At 35.3% G+C, this 20,682-nt stretch overlaps 1 protein-coding gene across 1 annotated transcript in view; it reads left to right on the top strand.

The window, feature by feature from the left end:
* The first annotated feature begins 1,488 nt into the window (after positions 1-1,488).
* Smp_065060 (putative aldehyde dehydrogenase) overlaps positions 1,489-20,682 on the top strand; it is a 22,614-nt gene continuing 3,420 nt past the window's right edge. The window contains exons 1-10 of the mRNA XM_018796053.1: positions 1,489-1,720; positions 1,761-1,964; positions 2,008-2,088; positions 2,130-2,198; positions 2,252-2,388; positions 4,255-4,380; positions 8,259-8,332; positions 11,336-11,577; positions 16,162-16,311; positions 18,493-18,595. Of these exons, the coding sequence (XP_018650304.1) occupies positions 1,637-1,720; positions 1,761-1,964; positions 2,008-2,088; positions 2,130-2,198; positions 2,252-2,388; positions 4,255-4,380; positions 8,259-8,332; positions 11,336-11,577; positions 16,162-16,311; positions 18,493-18,595 (1,270 nt within the window). The 5' untranslated portion in view covers positions 1,489-1,636. The remainder of the gene's footprint in view (positions 1,721-1,760; positions 1,965-2,007; positions 2,089-2,129; positions 2,199-2,251; positions 2,389-4,254; positions 4,381-8,258; positions 8,333-11,335; positions 11,578-16,161; positions 16,312-18,492; positions 18,596-20,682) is intronic.

Here is a 20,682-nt window from a genome sequence, read left to right as displayed (position 1 = left end):
AGCAATATTTCTAAGACATTTCATCAAATACTAGTAACTTACAAGTGTCCTCTACTCTTAATGGCCACGTTTCTCAGCTGTAAGGTAGAACAGAACGAACTGCTGCACATTGTACTCATTCCTTAATTGATAGATGGATATTTCGCCTTTGCTATAGGTGAGGTAAGTTGGCAAAAGCCAAATGAGCTTTTTGAATCCGCGCTAAGATTTTGTCAGATACCAACCCATTAGGGCTGATCAGACTTCCAAGATAAATGAGGTTGTCGACGTGTAGTCATTAAGAGTAGAGGTACTCGTAAGTTACTAGTATTTGATGACAGATGTCTTAGAAATTTTGCTTGCATCTGCTGGTATCACAGGATAAGTAATAGTGAGGTTAGACGCCAGGGTGTCAGGGCATAATGATAAGTTGATAAGGTTGTGAATATACATCGACTAAGATGGTTGGGTCACGTGTTAAGCATGCCCAAGCACCAACTACCATGGCACTCAATGCTGACTAGTGTTGGAGACGGTTGGAAGAAGGTTAGGGGCGACCAAACCAAAACGTGGCATCAGAGCTTGAAGTCACTAACTTCTAGTCTGAGCCATGTTGGTAGATGCAGAGTACTTAGCTGGAGTCTGCGCGACTATCGTAGCCAAGGTTAGAGACTTTGCGTGACATGGCCCTGAATAGATCACAATGGCGTCGGTGCACACACTCATTGTCTCCCCCTAAACTCTGAGATTGAAATGGCTTTATATTTTTCTTTCTACGACCTAATTCTTCCTGTACTATATCCTTATACACAATCTTTTATATATTACTACCATTGAAGTAACTACTTCTATGAATTTGGTGTTCATCTTGTGCTAATGGGCTGTGGCAACTTGGATCGATGTATATATGTGCCTGGTCCTACTTTGTAGCTGAGACTGACTGATGCAGAGAGGTCTGGTACAAAAATATTTTCTTATGATAACTAGTAAATGACTAGTTTTCTAAGGGCGTCAAGTTTGTGAAAATATAAAACTCCGGTTACGAATAGTGGGGAGGTGCATTTATTACATGTGGAAATTCCCGGAATGTCTTAATGACGTTGATTAGATTTCTCCAGTTTGTGTAAACGTGGTGTGAATTGTATGGAATGTTTTTGCAAAAACCCCAACATTGTGTGCGAATATTGGGGTTTTTTGAACGTTTTCTCGAAATGTCTAATACGACTTCCATTAAATTGCTCCACATATTCCTCTAAGTTGGAAGGTTAGTTATATTTTTGGTGCTTCAAAAGCAGAGATATGTGTAGTTATTAAAGTAATTAAAAACCCATGTTTGATCTGGTACTTTCACCTCAATAACCCTTTACTTACGTATATGTATATACACCATATCATCGCGATTGCAGGGTACTTTATGTCTAAAGATCATACCTATATCGTAGGCTTATTAATATAAGTTTCTTCTATTCCTGATTTTCCAACCACAGTATCTTATCTTCTGCAAATTATTTGTAGGTCGTGTAACGTTTGTCGTTGTGTTCCGAAATGGCAGTATCAAAAACTATTGAGCAGACTTTTCCAGGTCACAAACGAACCAGTTCTGTTGCATAAGCCTGGTAGTACGGAACGTCAGAGGTTGGATAGTACGTTGGATACTATGATTTCGAACGGGCCTTATCATGTGCCTATATGCATTGATTCAAACGAGTTATCATCCGGACAACCTCGAAGGCAGATTTTGGTATGTCAAGAAAGTGTTTTTTTTAATGGGAAGAATCAAGCCATTTGAGCATTCGAAAACATTGGCCAATTTTTATCATGCCTCAGGAGAGCAAATCAAAAGTGCAATTGAGTCTTGTTTAATAGCTCGCAAAACGTGGTCACGTACAAGTTTTGATGAACGCGCTAAGGTATTCTTAAAAGCAGCGGACCTTGTTAGTGATAAATATCGCATGGAATTGTTGGCATCAACTATACTCGGTCAAGTGAGACCATATACTTTATATTCTAAGCTATTCCCACTTTAAGGCAAAAACAATTTTTCAGGCTGAGATTGACGCGGCTGCAGAATTAGCAGATTTCTTGCGTTTTAATGTGCAATTTGCCTCAGTATGTATTTACTTCAAGTTCAAATCTCTTCTTAACCACAGGAAGCTCTGCGATATAAACCAATCAATACCCAGGATGCAAAGAATAAAGTAGTTTACCGAGCAAATGAAGTAATTGTCATTATTCATCCCTTACGATTATTTGCTGTCTTTTTTCCTTAAAGGGGTTTTGGGCTGCTATATCACCATTTAATTTTACCGCTATTGCAGGGAACCTAGCAAGTGCCCCAGCTTTAATGGGGAATGTTGTGATTTGGAAACCCTCTGATACATCCGTATATTCTAATTACCTTGTTTACAGGTAAGAAGTTCACTGGGACATATTTTTACGATATCATTTTTGGAGATAATTTGTAGTAGTCATACATTAGCCATATTGTCTATTTTTCTGTTCAAACAGAAGTATTTCTTGGTAAATCTGACCTTATGATGTGTACTAACGTTTGTGAATGGATACATCAATTAAGGTCTGTGGGTTTGTAAGGATTTAATAATCTTCGTTAATATACTTACAAACAAATGGTTTTTCTACCACCAAACTGCGCTGTCGATCGGGTGTCCTTCGTAATTCTGATAACTGACGCGTATTATGATTGATCGATCACCGATTTCCTCAAATCCAGACCACTAAATTTTAGTATAGTTCTTTCATTAGTTTCAGCAAACCATGGGAATATTGGTAGCCAAAGATATTGAAAACCTTCAGTTCATAATGGAGATATCCATAAGTTGTATTTCTCATATCAAAATTTTGAAATAATAATAGAAGTATTTATATTATACGGGATTCGGTTGGTTTAATATTTAACAAAACATTTTCATTGGCTAAGAGCTACTGTAGTTTGTAAAATATGGTTTTCACTAACCTACTTTCAGTGAATGGATAACGAATACTATGCACTACTATGCAAAATGGTAGAATAACAGTGTGGCGCATATGTATCTGGTGCCCTTTTGTACCAATATGTGTTTAAATAAATAAATAAAAGAATAACAGTCTACTCTGATAAATATTTAGTTTGTCTGTTTTGTAGTGTTAATCAGTGAATAAAACCCATTGGTGTAGTAGTTCAAATATGTCCCTATGGTGCTGATGTATCATTCATCTGCTTTCAAATTTGACAATTAAATTACTTGTTTACTCCTCACTTTCCCGTATTTTTTCAGTTCATATCACTATTTTATTGACAGCACTCTTTAAAAGAAAAGTTGGAGCAAAATTTTCGTCAGGTAAACTAAACTAAAATATAATAATTTACGATTGCATAAATGCACAGCTAGTGTCAATTAAGTTTTAACTAGACGGTATTACGAGTTAACAGTTTTGGTACTTGTATGTGTTGGGACTATAAACAATTTGTTTACTAATCGCCCCCAAACGCGCTGGTACGACTGAGAGTGGAGAGTCAGCTCTTCCTCTCCAAATGCTCTCACATGGCCACGTGCATACAACCACTGACAGGGAAGTCCTACTCACTGCCTTCTCGTGGCGGGGATGTCGTTTACGGAATTGATAAAATGGAAAGCGAATGTCCGGCGCTCCGTGTCCACCTGGTGAGTTGAAAAACCCTGATTCCAAACTAATGGTGCAGATGGGCTTCAGTATCCTGAGGGAACAAGTGGAGTATGAACCTATTGTTGGTCACCGGTTACCATAGGACTGCATCTCCTTACGTTGCTCCACTGCCCTGTGGATTAGAATTTTAGGTCAAAGAGTTGGGAAGTGGCCCCTTGAGAAAACCACATGCCTCGGTTTGGGCACCCAGGAAGTATCCCAGCCCTCACGCAAATCGAATGATTTATGTGGCGCATATCTATTTGGTGCCTCCTTGTACCAATGTTTATGTGTTTGAATAAGAATGTTTACTAATCTGGTCATGGTGCTGTGGATTAGTGGTTAAAACACTCTGATTCCACCCATTGTGTTCCAAGTTCAAACACTGCTCCCCTTTGGTCTTGGGAATCAGGTGGTATCGCCAACCTTCGCGCAGTTTGGTTGAAAGCCGAGTACATAAAACTATACTTAGTGAGTGCCATAATAATAAGAATATGTCTGACGAACTAAATAGTTTATGGATTTATTGTACGTGTTTATTCTCAATTATATGCTACACTTTACAACGTTGGCTCTCATATCTTCCTGTTTCTTTATTATGTAATTCTAAAGGTTATTCCGCGAAGCAGGTTTACCCCCTGGCGTAATCAACTTTGTCCCAGCAGATGGCCCAACATTTGGTAAAGTAATTTGTGAGCACCCTCAACTTGCTGGTATCAACTTCACTGGAAGCACGAAGTGAGGATAGTCTTTTTGTTTATTTTATTGATATAAATAACTGATATAAAATGGGATCAAAGAACAAAGGTTTTAGTGTTGTTCATGTGTCAAAACCTAATACTGATGGGTATGTTTTTATTCATTGGAGAGTCTGAAACCTACAAAATGAATATTGTCTAATCGTTTTAGAACACTCAGTCATTATGTTTGTTAGTAGTTTGTATATAAGTCCGTTCTTTTACCATCAGAATGGTCTTTTCTTCTGGCTAATCGTCTTGTTTTCGATCTCGAATCATTTGGAAGGCTTTGTTCAACCTATATTCGTCATGATGATAATAACACTAAAACATTGAGTCCATCTATTGAAAAATAATATTACTTAAAACTAAATCATTTATTAGGTATCATTACCAAGTTTTGATAGCGGAAGCTTTCCATATAATGCTTAATCCCACTGCCCTCAATAGAAAAGAAGGCCTTACCATACATCCCACTTGGACTATCTATCCTAGTCAACCAGTCTAATATTATTTACAATCTCACACCATTACATTACAAATTAAACTCTATCCTTTGTCATTACAAAGGTCACACATTTTTCGTCATTAACAATGCATACATACACACAAAATTACATACATATCCCTTTTGAATCACTTTGAACGAAATGAAATGACACGACATTGATCTATTCAGACCTGTTTTTTGATTGATCACCTAATATTCTTGGATTGTTCCGTTGTACTATTTAAACTTGGATTAATGTTAATTTGGTTATTTATTCTCTGAAGAAGTGGCTTACACTAAGTCACGAAACGTCAGAAAATTTAATTTTTCTACTCATTGGGATATTACAAATATATTAATTTATTTATAAATCATTTATTAATTTTTTGAAATTATTCACTGGTAAACGTTATGTGTATTGACCCTTGACCACATTAAGCGTAAATACTTGATGAATTTACGGTCATATTTTTAATTAATATAACAGACTAATACAAATTGTCGTGCAACCTTTTATTTACTTTTAGATATACAATTATAACTTTATTGATTATATTATATGCGTGAATGTCTATCTCCATTTGTCTATATCACTCGTATATTTCCCATATGAGCTCGTGTTGATTATTCACTTCTAACTTTAACCCTAATTGGTTATTTTGTAACGTATACATTCTTCACTTTATATAAAGAATAAATCACTCATTATTCACTGAGTGATTTTTTGCAGCTACTCCTTTCTGCATCTACTTAATTTACACATTCACTTGTTCAGTTTATCCACTCACACGAATATTTGAAATATACATCTCCTAGATGCAACTTCTATCCAACTTTTTATTTCTCTGTTGTAGTAACGTTATTAGTCTTCAGAAGATATACGAAGTTTAATAGGCCGTATATTTCACTAGCATTATCATCATTCAATCATATTGGGGTTAGACAATAGTCACTAAAAACCTTTGACTTGTAGAGTAGTATGGTGTTGTGGTTTCGAATGTTCAAACTGTCTTGTTACAGTTTAGACGAGAAGTTGGAAATGCTGGAACACCTTAGTTTCTTTAGTTTTGTAATTCTAATTTTTCAGTCTCACAGAAACCGCCTTCAACCTGCTAACCACATTTTCTTTCTCTCTTCTTAATAGTTATTTTCTTCTATATCATTTCATTCGCTGCTGTCACCAACTGTTACTAACTGAATGACAGACGTGTTACACGATAATTGTATCTTCTCTTAAATCTATGAAGGTTATCTTTTAAGAGATCGGTTCTTTTTATCTTCTACTGTTTTACCCAACGGTTGATGTGTTGTTACCTTGCCCATTGTAAGCTTCTTTGTTGCCGTGTAATGATTAAGCCAGTTTTAAAAGTACGTGTTTAGTCTCTGTGCCATTTAGTTCAGAATTCACCTAAAGATTTGATATACTTAAGGTTTTAAAAACACGAAATTCAGCGAAGGATCTCTTTTTAACGAATTTATTATCAAGCTGTACAATCGTATATATATGAATTTTTTTTATGTTAAAGTACTAGTTTCGTGAGGACATGAACCAGGGATGACTATGATGATGCAATCGAAAGGTTATAATGTTAGATTACGTAATACGAATAATAACAATAGACTTAATAAGTTAGTAATGAATTATAACGTGAATGTAGTAAGGTGAATAAAATGTTTTTATTACAATAATTAAAGGTCAGAGGTGTAAAAAAGGGTGGCATGTGTTGAAAGAGTGTAAGATATCTTCTAACTCAATATTATCATCACAAATGACAAATGTGTCGTCCATGTACCTTACGTATAGATGAAATCAATGAATCATAGAACTGAGTTGATCATTTTCCAGTTTTTTCATGAAACAGTCTGCTGAAATTGGACCCAATGGAGACTCCATTGCAATTCCATCTCTTTGTCTATATATTTCATTGTTGAAACTGAATTGGACATTAAAGGTACAACGTAACAATAGTTCATTCAAGTGGTTAGTCGGCAAACATAGATCTATGTTGTTAGAATCAATATACTCACATATTTAGCATATCGTTTTCGTTAAAGGTACACTAGTAAACAAAGAATTAACGTCAAGCGAGAACATGCGTTTTCTGGAAGTATTAACGTCCTTAACACTATCAATAAATTGAAAAGTATCATGAACATAATATTTAGATACTTGCCTTCTAACTGGTTTCAATTTTTCAGCCAGCCATTAGGCGATTCGATGGTATGATGAACTCGACATATCCAAAATAGGTTGTAACGGTAAACCAGGTTTACGTACTTTCGGTAGTCCATATAAGCGCGGGATGATCAAACCCGTTGAACGTATGTGATCATATAAGTCTGGAGTTATAATCCCCTTATCCTTAAGATTTTTAACAACATCCGTTAGCTGTTTTTCAATTTGTGGTGTTTTGTCTACCTCTCTTTTAGGTTTGGAAAATTTAATATCATCCTCTAGGATTAACATCATTGTATCCAAATATTCTTAGCGATCAAGTAGTACTATACCAGCTCATTTGCCAGGTTTACCTAGGATAAAATACTTATTTCTTTTCAGGAGCATTACCTGATCCAAATGGTTCTTTGTTAATAAGTTATTCTTACTACACTGCATATTAATACATCCATTATTACAGTCCAGTAATGTGGATTTAAAACTCTGAAGAACTTGTGGAGATGTCAGCACAAGATCATGAGTTTGATTTGGTAGATTTTTGAGTTGTATTTACGTATGAAGTCTCCTGGTTTTGGAGGTGCTATTACAGAACTTTGGACCCAATGATAAAGCCTGCATTTGGACTGACGAAAGTTTAATAGAAGAATGATGAAATACATACTTTTCGGGATGTTCTGGAAACTTCCTAATTACGTCTACTTGTTGCAATGTTTCCAAGTGTTTACGTTTAGCTTTTTGTGATTGTTTTTCAGTAACATTAGTAACATAGTCCTCAAATTGTTTATGTTTATCTAACGACAGTTCTTACGTTACACCGTCAAACTTGCGTTAGTGAAACGTGAGACCAATTTTTTCGAAAGCTGTATCGAAAGTAGTAATTATCCTAAACATTTCTGGAGGGTATCAAGGCGAAACCACATTCACCCCAATGGAAAAACACTCAAACGTCATGCACTCAATTGTATCGATGCTAATAATTCCTGACTTAGTGAACTAGAACGTAACGTATCTCTGGGACATAAAAAAACTTCATATATATACGATTGTACAGCTTGATAATAAATTCGTTGAAAGGAGATCCCTTTTCTGAATTTCATGTTTTTAATGTTTAAATGGGAATTATCTGTCAATAGGAAGGTTTCGACTGCAAATGTTTTCCACTTCGATTTTCCTACTGTTGCACTTTTACTAGGGATTATGGTTTACATTTTAGAACCTTTCGTACTATATTGAGAGTGATTGGCGACAACGTTGATAAGTATCGTGGTTATCCAAGAACTATAGGTGGTAAGTTATAAAGTCGGTTTGGTGAAGCGCTTAATATTTCATTTCCTGTTGAATTTTACATATTGTCTTCACGTATGCATTAAAAAATTGTTCAGTCAAATTATTGATTCGATTTAATCTAGTTTTATTGAAGTACTTGACTACGGAAAAAAATAATTATTTCAATGTATAGATTGTTTTTTGAAGGAATACTGTTACATTTTGCTAAGTCTAATAATACTTACAATATCAGACTTGTGTGTTGCAATCTCCTGAACAAATCAGTTAAGTAGTTGAACTTTTTCTACATCACTGGTGGGAATACGCTTTCTTTTTCTTAATACATGAAACATCCATTTTTAATTCTTCTACTAAAAACAATGTATTATGAGTTGATCAATTTAATCAGTAGCTCATCCAAAGAAGAGTCGATATTGTCAATGTGTTCCGAACAATACCGAAAATTAAAATACAAGGATTGTGTAATAAGTAAATTTTTTAAGGTAACTCGAATAAGACTTTAAGACAAAACTTTGGGAAACTTACGGTCCATTAGGCTTTCACCCTGATCGATCAACATCGTACTTCCGTGAGATCTAATAGTCATGGTGAGTTCCATACCGTACGGGATTTTAGATACCCACTGCTAATGAACTTCAAACTGGAGTGAAAAAGATGTCTAGTGCCGTGGTGATGATTTTCAAAAATTTCTCAGTTTATAATAAAAAATATCATAGTATGTACCTGTTTTGCATATAATTATCTAATAAATATAATTGTCAATTAGTACTTTTAATGTAGTTTTATAACTGAAATGTTGAAAATAATGTGGATTTTTTAATCTATTCAGTTTTTGTAAGATTGTTCTATGTTTGATGTGGACTACAGAGTGTTATTGAAATGCCTCAAATTTTAAAACAGACTCAGTGTTTTTCAGTGCTAATATCTGTGTTTCATATTACATGTTTGATACAGCAACGATATATTCTTCTCTCAGAACGAATATCATTGGTTGGTTTAATAACACTCCGTCTTACTGATGAACGATTGTAGAAGGGCCTTGATGATCTTGTTTGTTCTTTCCACCGAAACATTACCTTCCGGATGGTACGCGGTAGTATATGTTTTTCGGACTCCCAAGATCTAGCATGATCAATGAAAGCTCGTGCAACCGTTAGGGTATCTTGTTGTGTAATGAGAATGTCTTCACACCATTCGCTAAAATAGTCTACCATCACTAGTATGTAGTGGTTTCCGTTCTTCTTTGTTGTAAGTGGTCCCATAATATCAATGCCAACTCACTGATGTGGCTATGCTGTCGTCGTTGGGGTTAACGGTGCACGGGGTGTTTGCTGGAGTGACTTTATGGAGTAACACGTGTTACAATTTTTGCGAAATACCGTTATATATCCGTGGATGAATGACTACCAAAATCTCTGGTAAATGGTATTTTCTGTCTTTCGTTTTCCTGAGGTCATATTCCCACTTGCTAACTACCCTTATGTAATATTTAAAGTGGAAGACCAGTAAATGCCTTTCATGGCTTCTTGCGTAGCATCAATCCGTGGGAGCGGAAAGGATTCGCGTTTCGTTACAGCATTAGGACGACGGTAATCTACACATGACTACAGAGAATAATCTTCTTCCTTTACTAAAACGGTGGGTGAGGTCCAGGGTGATGAGGTAGGTACAATAATCTTTTTTAACATCTCTTGTCATTGAGTTGAGCTGTGGCTGATAATGCACTGACACTCTGCAACGTAGCGGCATGTGGTCACCTGTGTTAATGAACTGTTGTACAGTAGCCGTCCGGTTTCCAGGGATATTCTCCACGAAAACAGAGCTACATCATTGGAGTGAAGAAACAGTTGAGAGACATGCACTCTTCGTTATTTGTTCATTACTTTGTACATGACATATAATTTCTGACATTCCTATAAAAGCTAGAGGTGCAATTGCTTTCTTCAAGTGGTTCGTTTGCACAGTCACTTCCCCAGCACGCCCGAACACCATAATCCTAATTTGAGAGCAGTTTTCCAACTTCTTAAGCAGAACGACATGAGGGTGAAACCATCTAAATGTTGGCTCTTGCAGAAAGGTGCTCTTTTGGGGATACCGCATTACTTCAGAAGGAGTAGGGACAGATAAGGAAAAAACTAATGCCATTATTAACTGACCACAGCCGATATCTGCAGCTTTCTAGGACTCGCTCCCTACTATGGACGCTTCGTACGCGATTTCACATCTTTGGTAGCACCTTTACACCACCTGACACATAAAAGACTAAAATTTTTGTGCACCACAGAGTACCAACAGGCATTCAACACTTTGAAGTCACGTCTTACTGTCTCACCCATACCAGCTTTTCCGAATACTTCGGTTAATTGGGATGAGTTTATACTTGGTATGGATGCTATCTCGTCAGCTATCGAAACAGTGCTGTTTCAAATAACACAAGATGGACAGGAACGGGTCATAGCGTACGCTAGTCGGCAGCTAGATCAAAGGGAAACGAGACATTCTACAATGCGATGAGATACTGATTCTGGTTAAAGTTTTGCAAAATTTCCGTCACAACCTCTTTGGTCGCTCTTTTCGTGTATACACAGGCCATGGTGCACTCCAATGGCTTCGTTTCGCGAGCCAAAATGTCAAGTGGCTCGCTGGCAAGAGAGGTTGCAAGAGTTTGATTTTACGTGCGAGTACAGATCTGGAAGTCGACATACAAACGCTGATTCTCTGTTCCGCATACCTTATTCTCCTGATACCATTAGTGCTGTCCTGAGCACAGTCCCTGAGATCAACTGCTCGTCTGTGCAAGCCGGGGACCTCGATCTGTGACTCATTTTTTCAGTAAATAATATTGTGTTTAGTTTATCGTTTTGTGTTTTGTTCGCTTGTCAGTTAAATCTAATCTGCTAGTATTACCTTTGGAACTGACAGCTTCTCGACCTCTTATATATATATATATATATATATATATATATATATATATATAATTTATTCTATAAAATTGTGTTTCAGAATGTGGCGGCAAAAATTATCATTTTATACATCCATCTGCAAATTTGGAAGAAGCTGCTCTAGGCACTATCCGAAGTTCATTTGAATATTCTGGTCAAAAATGTAGCGCATGTAGTCGACTTTATGTACCAGAAAATTTATGGCCAAAATTCAAACAACTTTTACTTGGTCATTATGAACAATTGAAAATTGGATCACCACTCGATTCAGATACATTTACATCTGCAGTTATTGATCATACTGTGAGCAGTTAGTGTTATTATAATATTTGTAAGGGGTTTTTACGATCACTTAATTATAGTAGAAACAAGGGTAAATTATTATCTGAGTTGTGTTGGAATCTTTGATAACAAATTCATGGCTACAGGATTTCAACCTCAACTACTTGGTTACAGTTCCAAACTTTCGTGTAAGCAACCGGGTAAGGTTAGTGACGGTACAGTAGCTCACGGGTTAAGGATTTTAGTTTTTAGCTACTAAGTGACAGGTTAAGACCTCGCTCCACCTTTCTCTGTTTGGGCTACCGGATAATATCACACTTGAAGTGTGAGACTCCCAGCCATATACGCGAGTCTTTACGTAATAAATAAGCTAATAAAAAGGTGTGGAGGGCATGACTTAAGTGTGTACTAAAATACATAATTAAATAGTTAAATTTCAACTAATCTGGTTGTCTCAGTCTCTCGACTGATCTATCCATTAGAGTAAAATGCGAATTTGTGTATCATATAGTGATTGATTTGGATACATAATTTAGTCTAATCATTGCCCTGGTACGGCCGAGAGTGGGGAGAGTCCGCCCTTCCTCTCGAAATGCTCTCATATGGCCAGCGAATATTATAGCCTCTGCCAGGGAAGTCCTACTCACTGCCTTCTCGTGGCGGGGGTGTTGTTTACGAAAGTGAGAGGACGAAAAGCGAATGTCCGGCGCTTTAACCGGGTTGGTGGACATGGAAAGTTCACCTAGGGGAGTTGGAAAACCCTGATTCCAAACCAATGGTGCACATGGGCTCCAGTATCCTGAGGAAACAAATGGCGTACGAATCAACCGTTGATCACCGGCTACCATGGGACTGCATCTCCTTAAGATGCTCCACTGCCTTGTGGATCAGACATTCAGGTCAAAGGCTCCGGGTGTGGCCCCCTAAGAAAACCACCTGCTTCAGTCTGGGCACCTGGGCAGTATCACAGCCCTCACATAAATCGAATGAGATTTGTGAAGCGCATATTTATCTGGTGCTTCCTTGTACCAATATTTATGTGTTTAAATAAATAAAAATCATTGATTATAAAGTACTCATGAAAATAACCACTTTTCTTTTTCTAATTTATCTCCTACGAATTTCAATTTTCCGAATCTCCCAGTCTATTGGCTCCTTTCTGTTGTTATTTCGCTCTTCTATGCCTCAATTTATTTGGGTCATTTTAAAAAAAATTAAGAATATCCTACTCCGTTCGTTGTTTTCCTAATTGTATTAGAAATATTTGCCCAACTGTTACGTACTTGATTTATCTACCCAATATTATACACGGGAGATGACTAACATAACTACAGCACACAAACATTTGTTCGCTCAAACTTTCTTCATTTTCGAATCAGAAAAATATCATGTCCAAACTAGACATTAACATAGAAAAATAGGGTACCAAACTTAACGTTTAAATTACAATAGCTTTATAACAGAAAAGGTATAACAGTGAATCATGCATCAAACGAAAGCTTATGATTTATAGAATAAAATAGGGACAAAACTAAATTTTAGTATTTTACAAGCTTTGAATTAAGTGAAATAACGTCACTGAAGATAGATCCTGCTGTTAGGAATGTTAGTCATCTGTTTATTCATCTAGAGTTTTATACTAATCTGAATTGGAATTGGGGATTGGGAATCGGAAATAAATCGAGTAGTATTTCAGTTAGCTCGTATTCTCTCTCTCGCGTCAACCAATCAGGTGACAATAGTTTTCGTCTTTTCTCAGGGTTGTTAGTCTCATTTCAGACTCACGCATTTCTGGCCTTGAAAGGAAATATCCATATTTTTGGACGAACTTAAAACTATCCTACAAATTTAAAAAGCGTTGAGTGATGCAAATCAAGTGAAGCTTTTGGATGCACTGACACAGTAGCTCTCATTTCATCCAACTTCAATCTTTCAGCCAGATAAATATGAAAGCATCGCAAATTCCATTTGTGAGTTCAACTATCATCCTGAATCTGGTATCATATTCCATCTCTGGTTTCATTGTTCCGGAGACATGTTCCACGCCGAATGCTCAAATTTCGATGATGCAGCTAAAGTGCGCTTACTTCTGAGAAGACTCGGAACAGGTGAATATAACATGTTAATTTCATCCTGCCACAAAATCTTCTGGATTTATCTTTTAATGATACAATCCATATATTATCTAAAAATTTTGGTGAACAGTCCTCATTATTCAACACTGTATCAGTGTTTTCAATTATCAAAATCGCCATTCGATGATCATCTCACCTATCCTGGGAAAGTAAATAGAGAATTCGAACGATTTAAACTAAATGGAATTACAGCAGATCAATTTAAATGTCTGATTTTTATCTGTGGATTAAAGAAACCAGTCGATATGGACATCCGCACCACTATTTCAACTCTCATTGAGCAGGAACCTAATATGACTGCAAGTGGTCACAACCGAGTGTCAACAGTTATTAAATTTCAAACATGATACCGCGATGGTGCATCGGGTGAAATCTTCCGATTTTAGTTCAGCAAATGCACTCAAGTCCTCTAAGTCTTCTAAACAAAGCACAGCAAACACACAACAACCTTCTAATAGATCACCATCACCATGTCGGCTTTGTGGAGCATTGCATTTTGTGAATTTATGTCCGTTCAAGAATCATAAATGCCTCCTTCATCGTACTGGTCATAAAGAAGATCATTGTACATCAAATAAATGCCAACCAAAATGTCGTAGTGGAAATGTGAAGCGACATTCACCGGGTCAAATCAAGAGCACGTTCGCAACTTTCAAAGTTGGATTTCAAAGTCAACGGAAGTATGCAGACTTATTAGTGAGTGGAAAACCCATAGTATTCAGTTAGATACGGCTTCCGACATTACACCGATTTGCAAATACACGGCGTAAGCTAGGATATCCACCCATTCAACCAACCGAACATGTTCCCCGAAATGCCTCAGGAGATATAGTGAAGCTAACAGAAGTGTGCGAGGTGCAATTCAAGGAATACAAATTCTATGATATTTGTTATTTGACGAACTGACATGATTAGGATCTATTGGGCTTAGACTGGATTAAGAAGATTGATACCTTGAATAGTTTATTAAATGAACAATGTTTTCATAAGGCTTCCTGTGAATCTATCCAAATTTCTCATAATATTTCTGAATCGAATGCCTCTAATGTAACATGTTTTCATAAAATTTCCAAACAAATACCTTCGATGCAATGTGTTCTCATAATGATTTCAAGTCATGTACCTCCAGTAAAAAATGCTCTCATAAGATTTCAAAATTTAATGCATTTTGTCCTTATGGTATTTCCATACCAAAATCCTCTGTTTCCTCTGAAATACCGACTATATCTCACGTAAATCATCTGTATTCCAAAAACAAACTGGGTTGCTGCAAGTTCACTCGAGTACTTTTGTCATTAAAACAAAACACAAAGCTCATCTTCAGATCAAAACAACCAATGCCTTATTCTCCTCTGTCAGTTATGGATCAAGAACTTGACAGATGGAAAGCACTAGGTGTCATTCAACCAGTAAATGATTCACCGTGGACTGCTTCCATAGTAGTTGTATGAAAAGCAAATGGGTCTGTCCTCATATGTGCTGATTTCACTGCTCTGAATTATGCCTTAGAGGATCATACTTATTCACTTCCTATAAAGGGAGATTTATTTATCAAACTAAGTGGAGGGTTGTATTTTGCCAAAATTGATCTTGTTAACGCATATCTCCAAATAGTAGTTGATCCAACCCCCCAAACCACTACTAACGATTAATACCTTGTTATGGTTTCTCGTATAACGACCTAGCTACTCTTAATGTTTAGTATTCTTGGACACTGCTTCACTCGACAAGTCTCCAAATCAGAACATGGTTGAACAGGAATAAACAAGGTTGAATAGAAGTAGTAATCATAGTAAAAACACCTTTATAATTTTTATATAAAAATATTCTAAAGTCTCCTCCAAGTATCCGCTAGTGCTGACCGGCTAAAAAGCGGCAGTCAGCGCGCCTCAACACAATTCTGCACGGAACATGCTTTAGTCCAATCTATATCCTGCTAACATACTCAAAGAGGCTTCTACCAATGTAAACGTTTACCTTTTGGCGTAAAACTAGCATCAGCTATCTTTTAACAGATAGTGGGCACTATGCTGGAGAATTTGCCAGGAGTTGCTGTCCGTTTTGACGATGTAATTGTTACAGGTCCCAGTAAGTTCGAGTCGGTAAAATACTTTGACTTTCTACTATCTACCCAAGGTCGTTAGTCTCAACTCGAATTTACGCATTTCTAGCCTCAAGGTTAATTTGGCTAGTCTACGGTGTCAAGGTCGTAGCTCATGTCGAGATAAGTTCTCTCCTGCATATTATTGGGTAGACAGATCAATGGCTTATTAATTATATTTTCGAATAATAATGTGCTTCATCATTCCTATCGAAATGATTGTGATCTACTGCAAGTAAAAGTTTGTAAGTCGGTTAATACTGAATCATTTAATACAATGAGATGTTTAAATCTTTTTGATATTATTTAGAAATTGTTTTTATCATCAATTTACCACTATACACAAAATGAATATAAATTTGATTTTAGGCATTCAATAAAATCTCTGGCTATCTACAATATGCATCCAGTTGTCCAGATATTGAAGTTGTCGCCGGTGGTCAAAGGGATGATAGCGTTGGTTACTTTATTCAACCTACAATTTTGATTACTAATAATCCAACAGATAAGTTAATGAAGGTATATATCATTGTTTATACTTGTGAATCGATATTGTTTAGCAACCAAAATAACGTCATTTTCTTTTGTTTTAAAGCCCTTAAATTATGTTTACAATGTTATTTATCTTCCGATAACTTTCTATCACTTTACATTTCAGAATGATAGTTCGACAATTCATGATGTAATATCATGTGTGAATTTGATATCGACAATGCTATTAATGTCTTTAGATTCTTCATCTTTCATATTAGCATGATGAATGTGTGTGTCAAACCTCTTCCATCCATCTCACTCAATGCACATGTAGTGTAAATTAAGGATACCAAAATTAAAATTGATCGTCATACTAAAATCTCACTGAAAACAAACATATTAGCAAGTTTATTTCGTCCTAGTTAGTAGGGAAGTCGAATTTCTTATATTTCAAAGCTTAGTTCAAGCCACTTCTTCAAAGAATAATGAACTTTTTCTTTGCTAATACAATTTTAAAAAATGAAGTGGTATATCCAAAAAAAACTACTCTTTTCATCGTAGAGTCGTCGGTAAATCTGTTACTCGAACGCTTAATAGAAACTTCATAGTCGATTCTTAGATCTCCGGGATTCGCCTACACTCAGGCTCTGGACGGTGAGGAGAAGGCCTGAAGTAAGAAGAAAAGCTTTACTTCTAGGTTCGTTTATGTGCAAAGGACAGCAGTATTTATCTTTTACTGGTAATCTTTAACCTTTGGGAACTTCTGAAGATATTTTTTAATTTAGTAGTAAGGTAATCCAATCAGTGTAGCACACAATCCATTAATTTCCTAGTAGTTCCTAGGAGGCCTCTAATGCATGCTTATTTGACAAAATGTTCCTAGTCTACTCTTGGCCTCTGAAGAACTTATCGAGGAATTCTCTGGGGGTCCCAACAGTCATTTAGATCAAAGGTAAAATGCTATGTGTAGAATATTCTTATGTCAACTGTGTATACATGGATAGATGTGAGTTAATGTGAAATCTAAACTTTGATTGAATGATTAAAATTTTTATCTTTGCTTATAATTTACTATTGAATAGGTTGCATGTGACTTGAACCTCGAAATGCTTAACTTGATGGCATTGTCCATAGACATTTAATTCTATGTGTGATAAAGACATAAAGGATTTAATTAACACTTCATTTGTTTACTTTTTATAACTTCCTTATGAATTGACTCATGATCTTAACTATAAAATTACTAAAATCTCCACAAAAACCCCCTTGTGAATTCATAATTCTCATTTAGAAGTAAAACAAATATTTCAATGAGGAATATTTTCTTTTCATTTTCAAATACTGTACAATTGTATTTATATCGAAATTATGTAATCATATGTATGAATAAGTTTGCATAAATATTGGTATGATCACTTATTTAAAAGGTGGAGGGGTGTTACACAATAAATTTCGAGTAATTCTGCAATTATTTAGCGGTTATCACTGATTAATGAACTTGATGTGTGGGCGAGGAGGATAATGATTGGTTGTTTTGCTGAGTCAGACATTAGATAGGGTGACAGGTGTTATATGTTCCCCTATCCTGATTATTATTGATTGACTGTTCTTGTTGTTGGATTGTGTCGGATTTCGGTGTGGAAATATATTGACGTTCTAGTCAGGCTAACCTCGTGTTCTTGATCTGAGTTGTGTTAAAGTCCTGTAGAATAGACACTGGGAGGGAATCTAGTGTAGTTATTCGTCTAAGGTAAATTAACGTCCCACATACGTGTAAAAAGTGAAAAGACTGTTATAACAAGTATCCTACCGTTTATAACAAAAAATACTGGGAAACTATTCGCTCTAATTTAGACGAGAGTTCTTATATAAAACTATACCTTATTCTAATTTTCTCTTCTTATCTTAAAAATAGACGAACTAAGTCATTTAGTTAGGATATATTACGTTGTAAAATTTATTTGAATGACTTACATCCAAGTTGATTTCGTTTTGATATTTTTACATTCTTATATTACACTGAATTATTCAATCATTATGTTAAAAGTATATTTTAAATAGAATAATTCTAATCAGCATATATTACATAAGTCTTATATAATGAGTTATTCTTTCATTCGTCAAATTCATTTCATCAAATGACTTAGATAGAATCTGATTCTATGTATATGGATATTTATTTTATTTATATTGACATTTGTGCTTTTTTCTCCTAATTAAATTTAGGATGACATTTTTGGACCAATTTTATGCACATATTTATATCGTGAAAATGAAATTGAGAAAACTTTAGATCTGGTTGATTCAACTACGGATTACGCATTAACTGGTAACTACATGAATATATATATCGTAAAACTATCCTTTACTCATTTGTTAATGGTTTTCAAGTCAACTAAGGATTGTCGTATTCACTTCATTTTATTTTCAGGTTTTAAGCCACTAATCTCCTGTTAATGAAACGTTCACAATCAGTTATCAAGAAAATAAATTGATGATATTACTATCGATATAAACGTTTCATAAATTTTGCTTTAACGGTTTTAGTTAATTATCTTGAACAAATTTCAGTAAATTTGTGTTGTAATGAGCTGTGCGGAGTCCAGAATACACATTTCGTCTCATTTGGGACTTATTAACTTAATGTGCCTACATTCCATTGTTGATGTCGACACTAAAACTCAAATCCAGTATCCTATCAAGTCAAATGTTGGAGAATTGTCCAGTAAGCTACGCAGTTCAAATAGCCACCAATTGATCAAAGTGCAATCACATATTGATAAGGAGACATTCTAAACCCTTATGAATTAATCATCCTTGAGAAAATTGTAACTCATTAATTTGAAAATTTCCACCTAAAATAATTAGGTTTTGGATCATACTTTGCGCTGTTGACTTGATTTTTAAAAATCGGCTTGCGATTCCTCTAGCTTCCATAAAATAGTTTGAGTACAAAAACATATACTTTGATTGTTAAGCTCCATATAATTTAATGTACACGGAGTCCATGCAACTGTAAAGAAAAGTAGTATAAGCAAGTTCTTCAGGTGGTCAGCCACAGATTTGTGATAACATCTATGATTATGATGTAGGTGTTAAGCCTATAATATTCATCGATTTCCCATGATGTTTTAATAGAAGATTTCCTGTTGACAATTTCCAACTGCTAAATTATCATGTTTAGACGCTGCTGGTGTGTTGCATTCTCTGAGCTGAATAGTTTAATTGTGAAGCTTTCATCGCCCTTGTAGACAACATTACTAACACATACTTCATTGAGAGGTGAACTAATGGAGTTATTTCGCAACTGAAAACAGTTAAAACAAACATTAAAATAATGACAACACCGTTATGGACGACGATTGACCGAATTCCCAGTCAATATAAAACAAGTAGCCGATTGTGGAAAAATTCTAATAGTTCATTTGTCATTAAAGTATATGCTGATGGTGTTGTCCAAAAAGGCAATGAAAGCTTTATTATTGAAACTTCCAACTTAGATAATACATCACTTTTATCCTGAGTTACAAATATTTTCCGTAATCTCACCTTGAGGTTATGAATAAATACACTTAAACTATTTGTATGACAGTAAAATAAAGGACAGAACATTATTTTTACTATTCTGTTTTCAAGTTTTTCTATTCATATTAATAAATGATAAATAGATTTAAGATATTGCCACTGTTCATATTATAAGGTCAATTTGTGCAATGCAATAATCTTAAAAGTAATCAATAGTTTGTGTAAAAATGAAATGCTTCATTTTAATTTGGAAGTCAATAGTTTAGTAGAATATGTGTAAAAAATTACTATCTCGTTGAAATTTACAATTCATATTATTGAAATAAGTTGTGACAGTTTTCGCTTTATCAGAAGGGGTTTTTGTGGAGATTTCGTATTTTCATAGTTGAAAGCGTGAGTCAATTGAATTGTGTAATGTATGTTATTAATCAAGTCTCGTTCTAATTTTAGTAACATCATTTTATTAGGATCAATTATTGTGCTTATTTAATTTAGTTTTGCTTTTATTGTGACGACTATGACTGACCATTGAAAGTTTATGTAAATTTCCAGTTTCATAACACCGATTTGGAAGTTAATTTGCATGAAATTAATACATTTTAATATCCAACCAAGATTTTGTGAAATAATTCTCACTAATTAACCAATACCTTTCCGTAATACAATTACTAGTTAAAACAGGATTATCACATTTTATAAGTTGTTAGTAAGAATTTAAATCATCCTTTAGTTGATATTCTTGACTAAATTATGTTCAGTCTTTGTCGGCATATTTACACTTTGTGGAGATTGACTTGACGTAAATATTTTGTCACAAGCGTTTTTACTGAATGGATGGATTATGTTCAGTGATGGGATCCAGGACGCGTGTCTCGCTTTGTTAAAAATGTC

Source organism: Schistosoma mansoni, chromosome 2 (genome assembly GCF_000237925.1).
Source record: "Schistosoma mansoni strain Puerto Rico chromosome 2, complete genome".
Lineage (NCBI taxonomy): Eukaryota > Metazoa > Platyhelminthes > Trematoda > Strigeidida > Schistosomatidae > Schistosoma > Schistosoma mansoni.
Note: the sequence above shows the minus strand (reverse complement) of the source record. Positions and strands in the feature narration are given on the sequence as shown.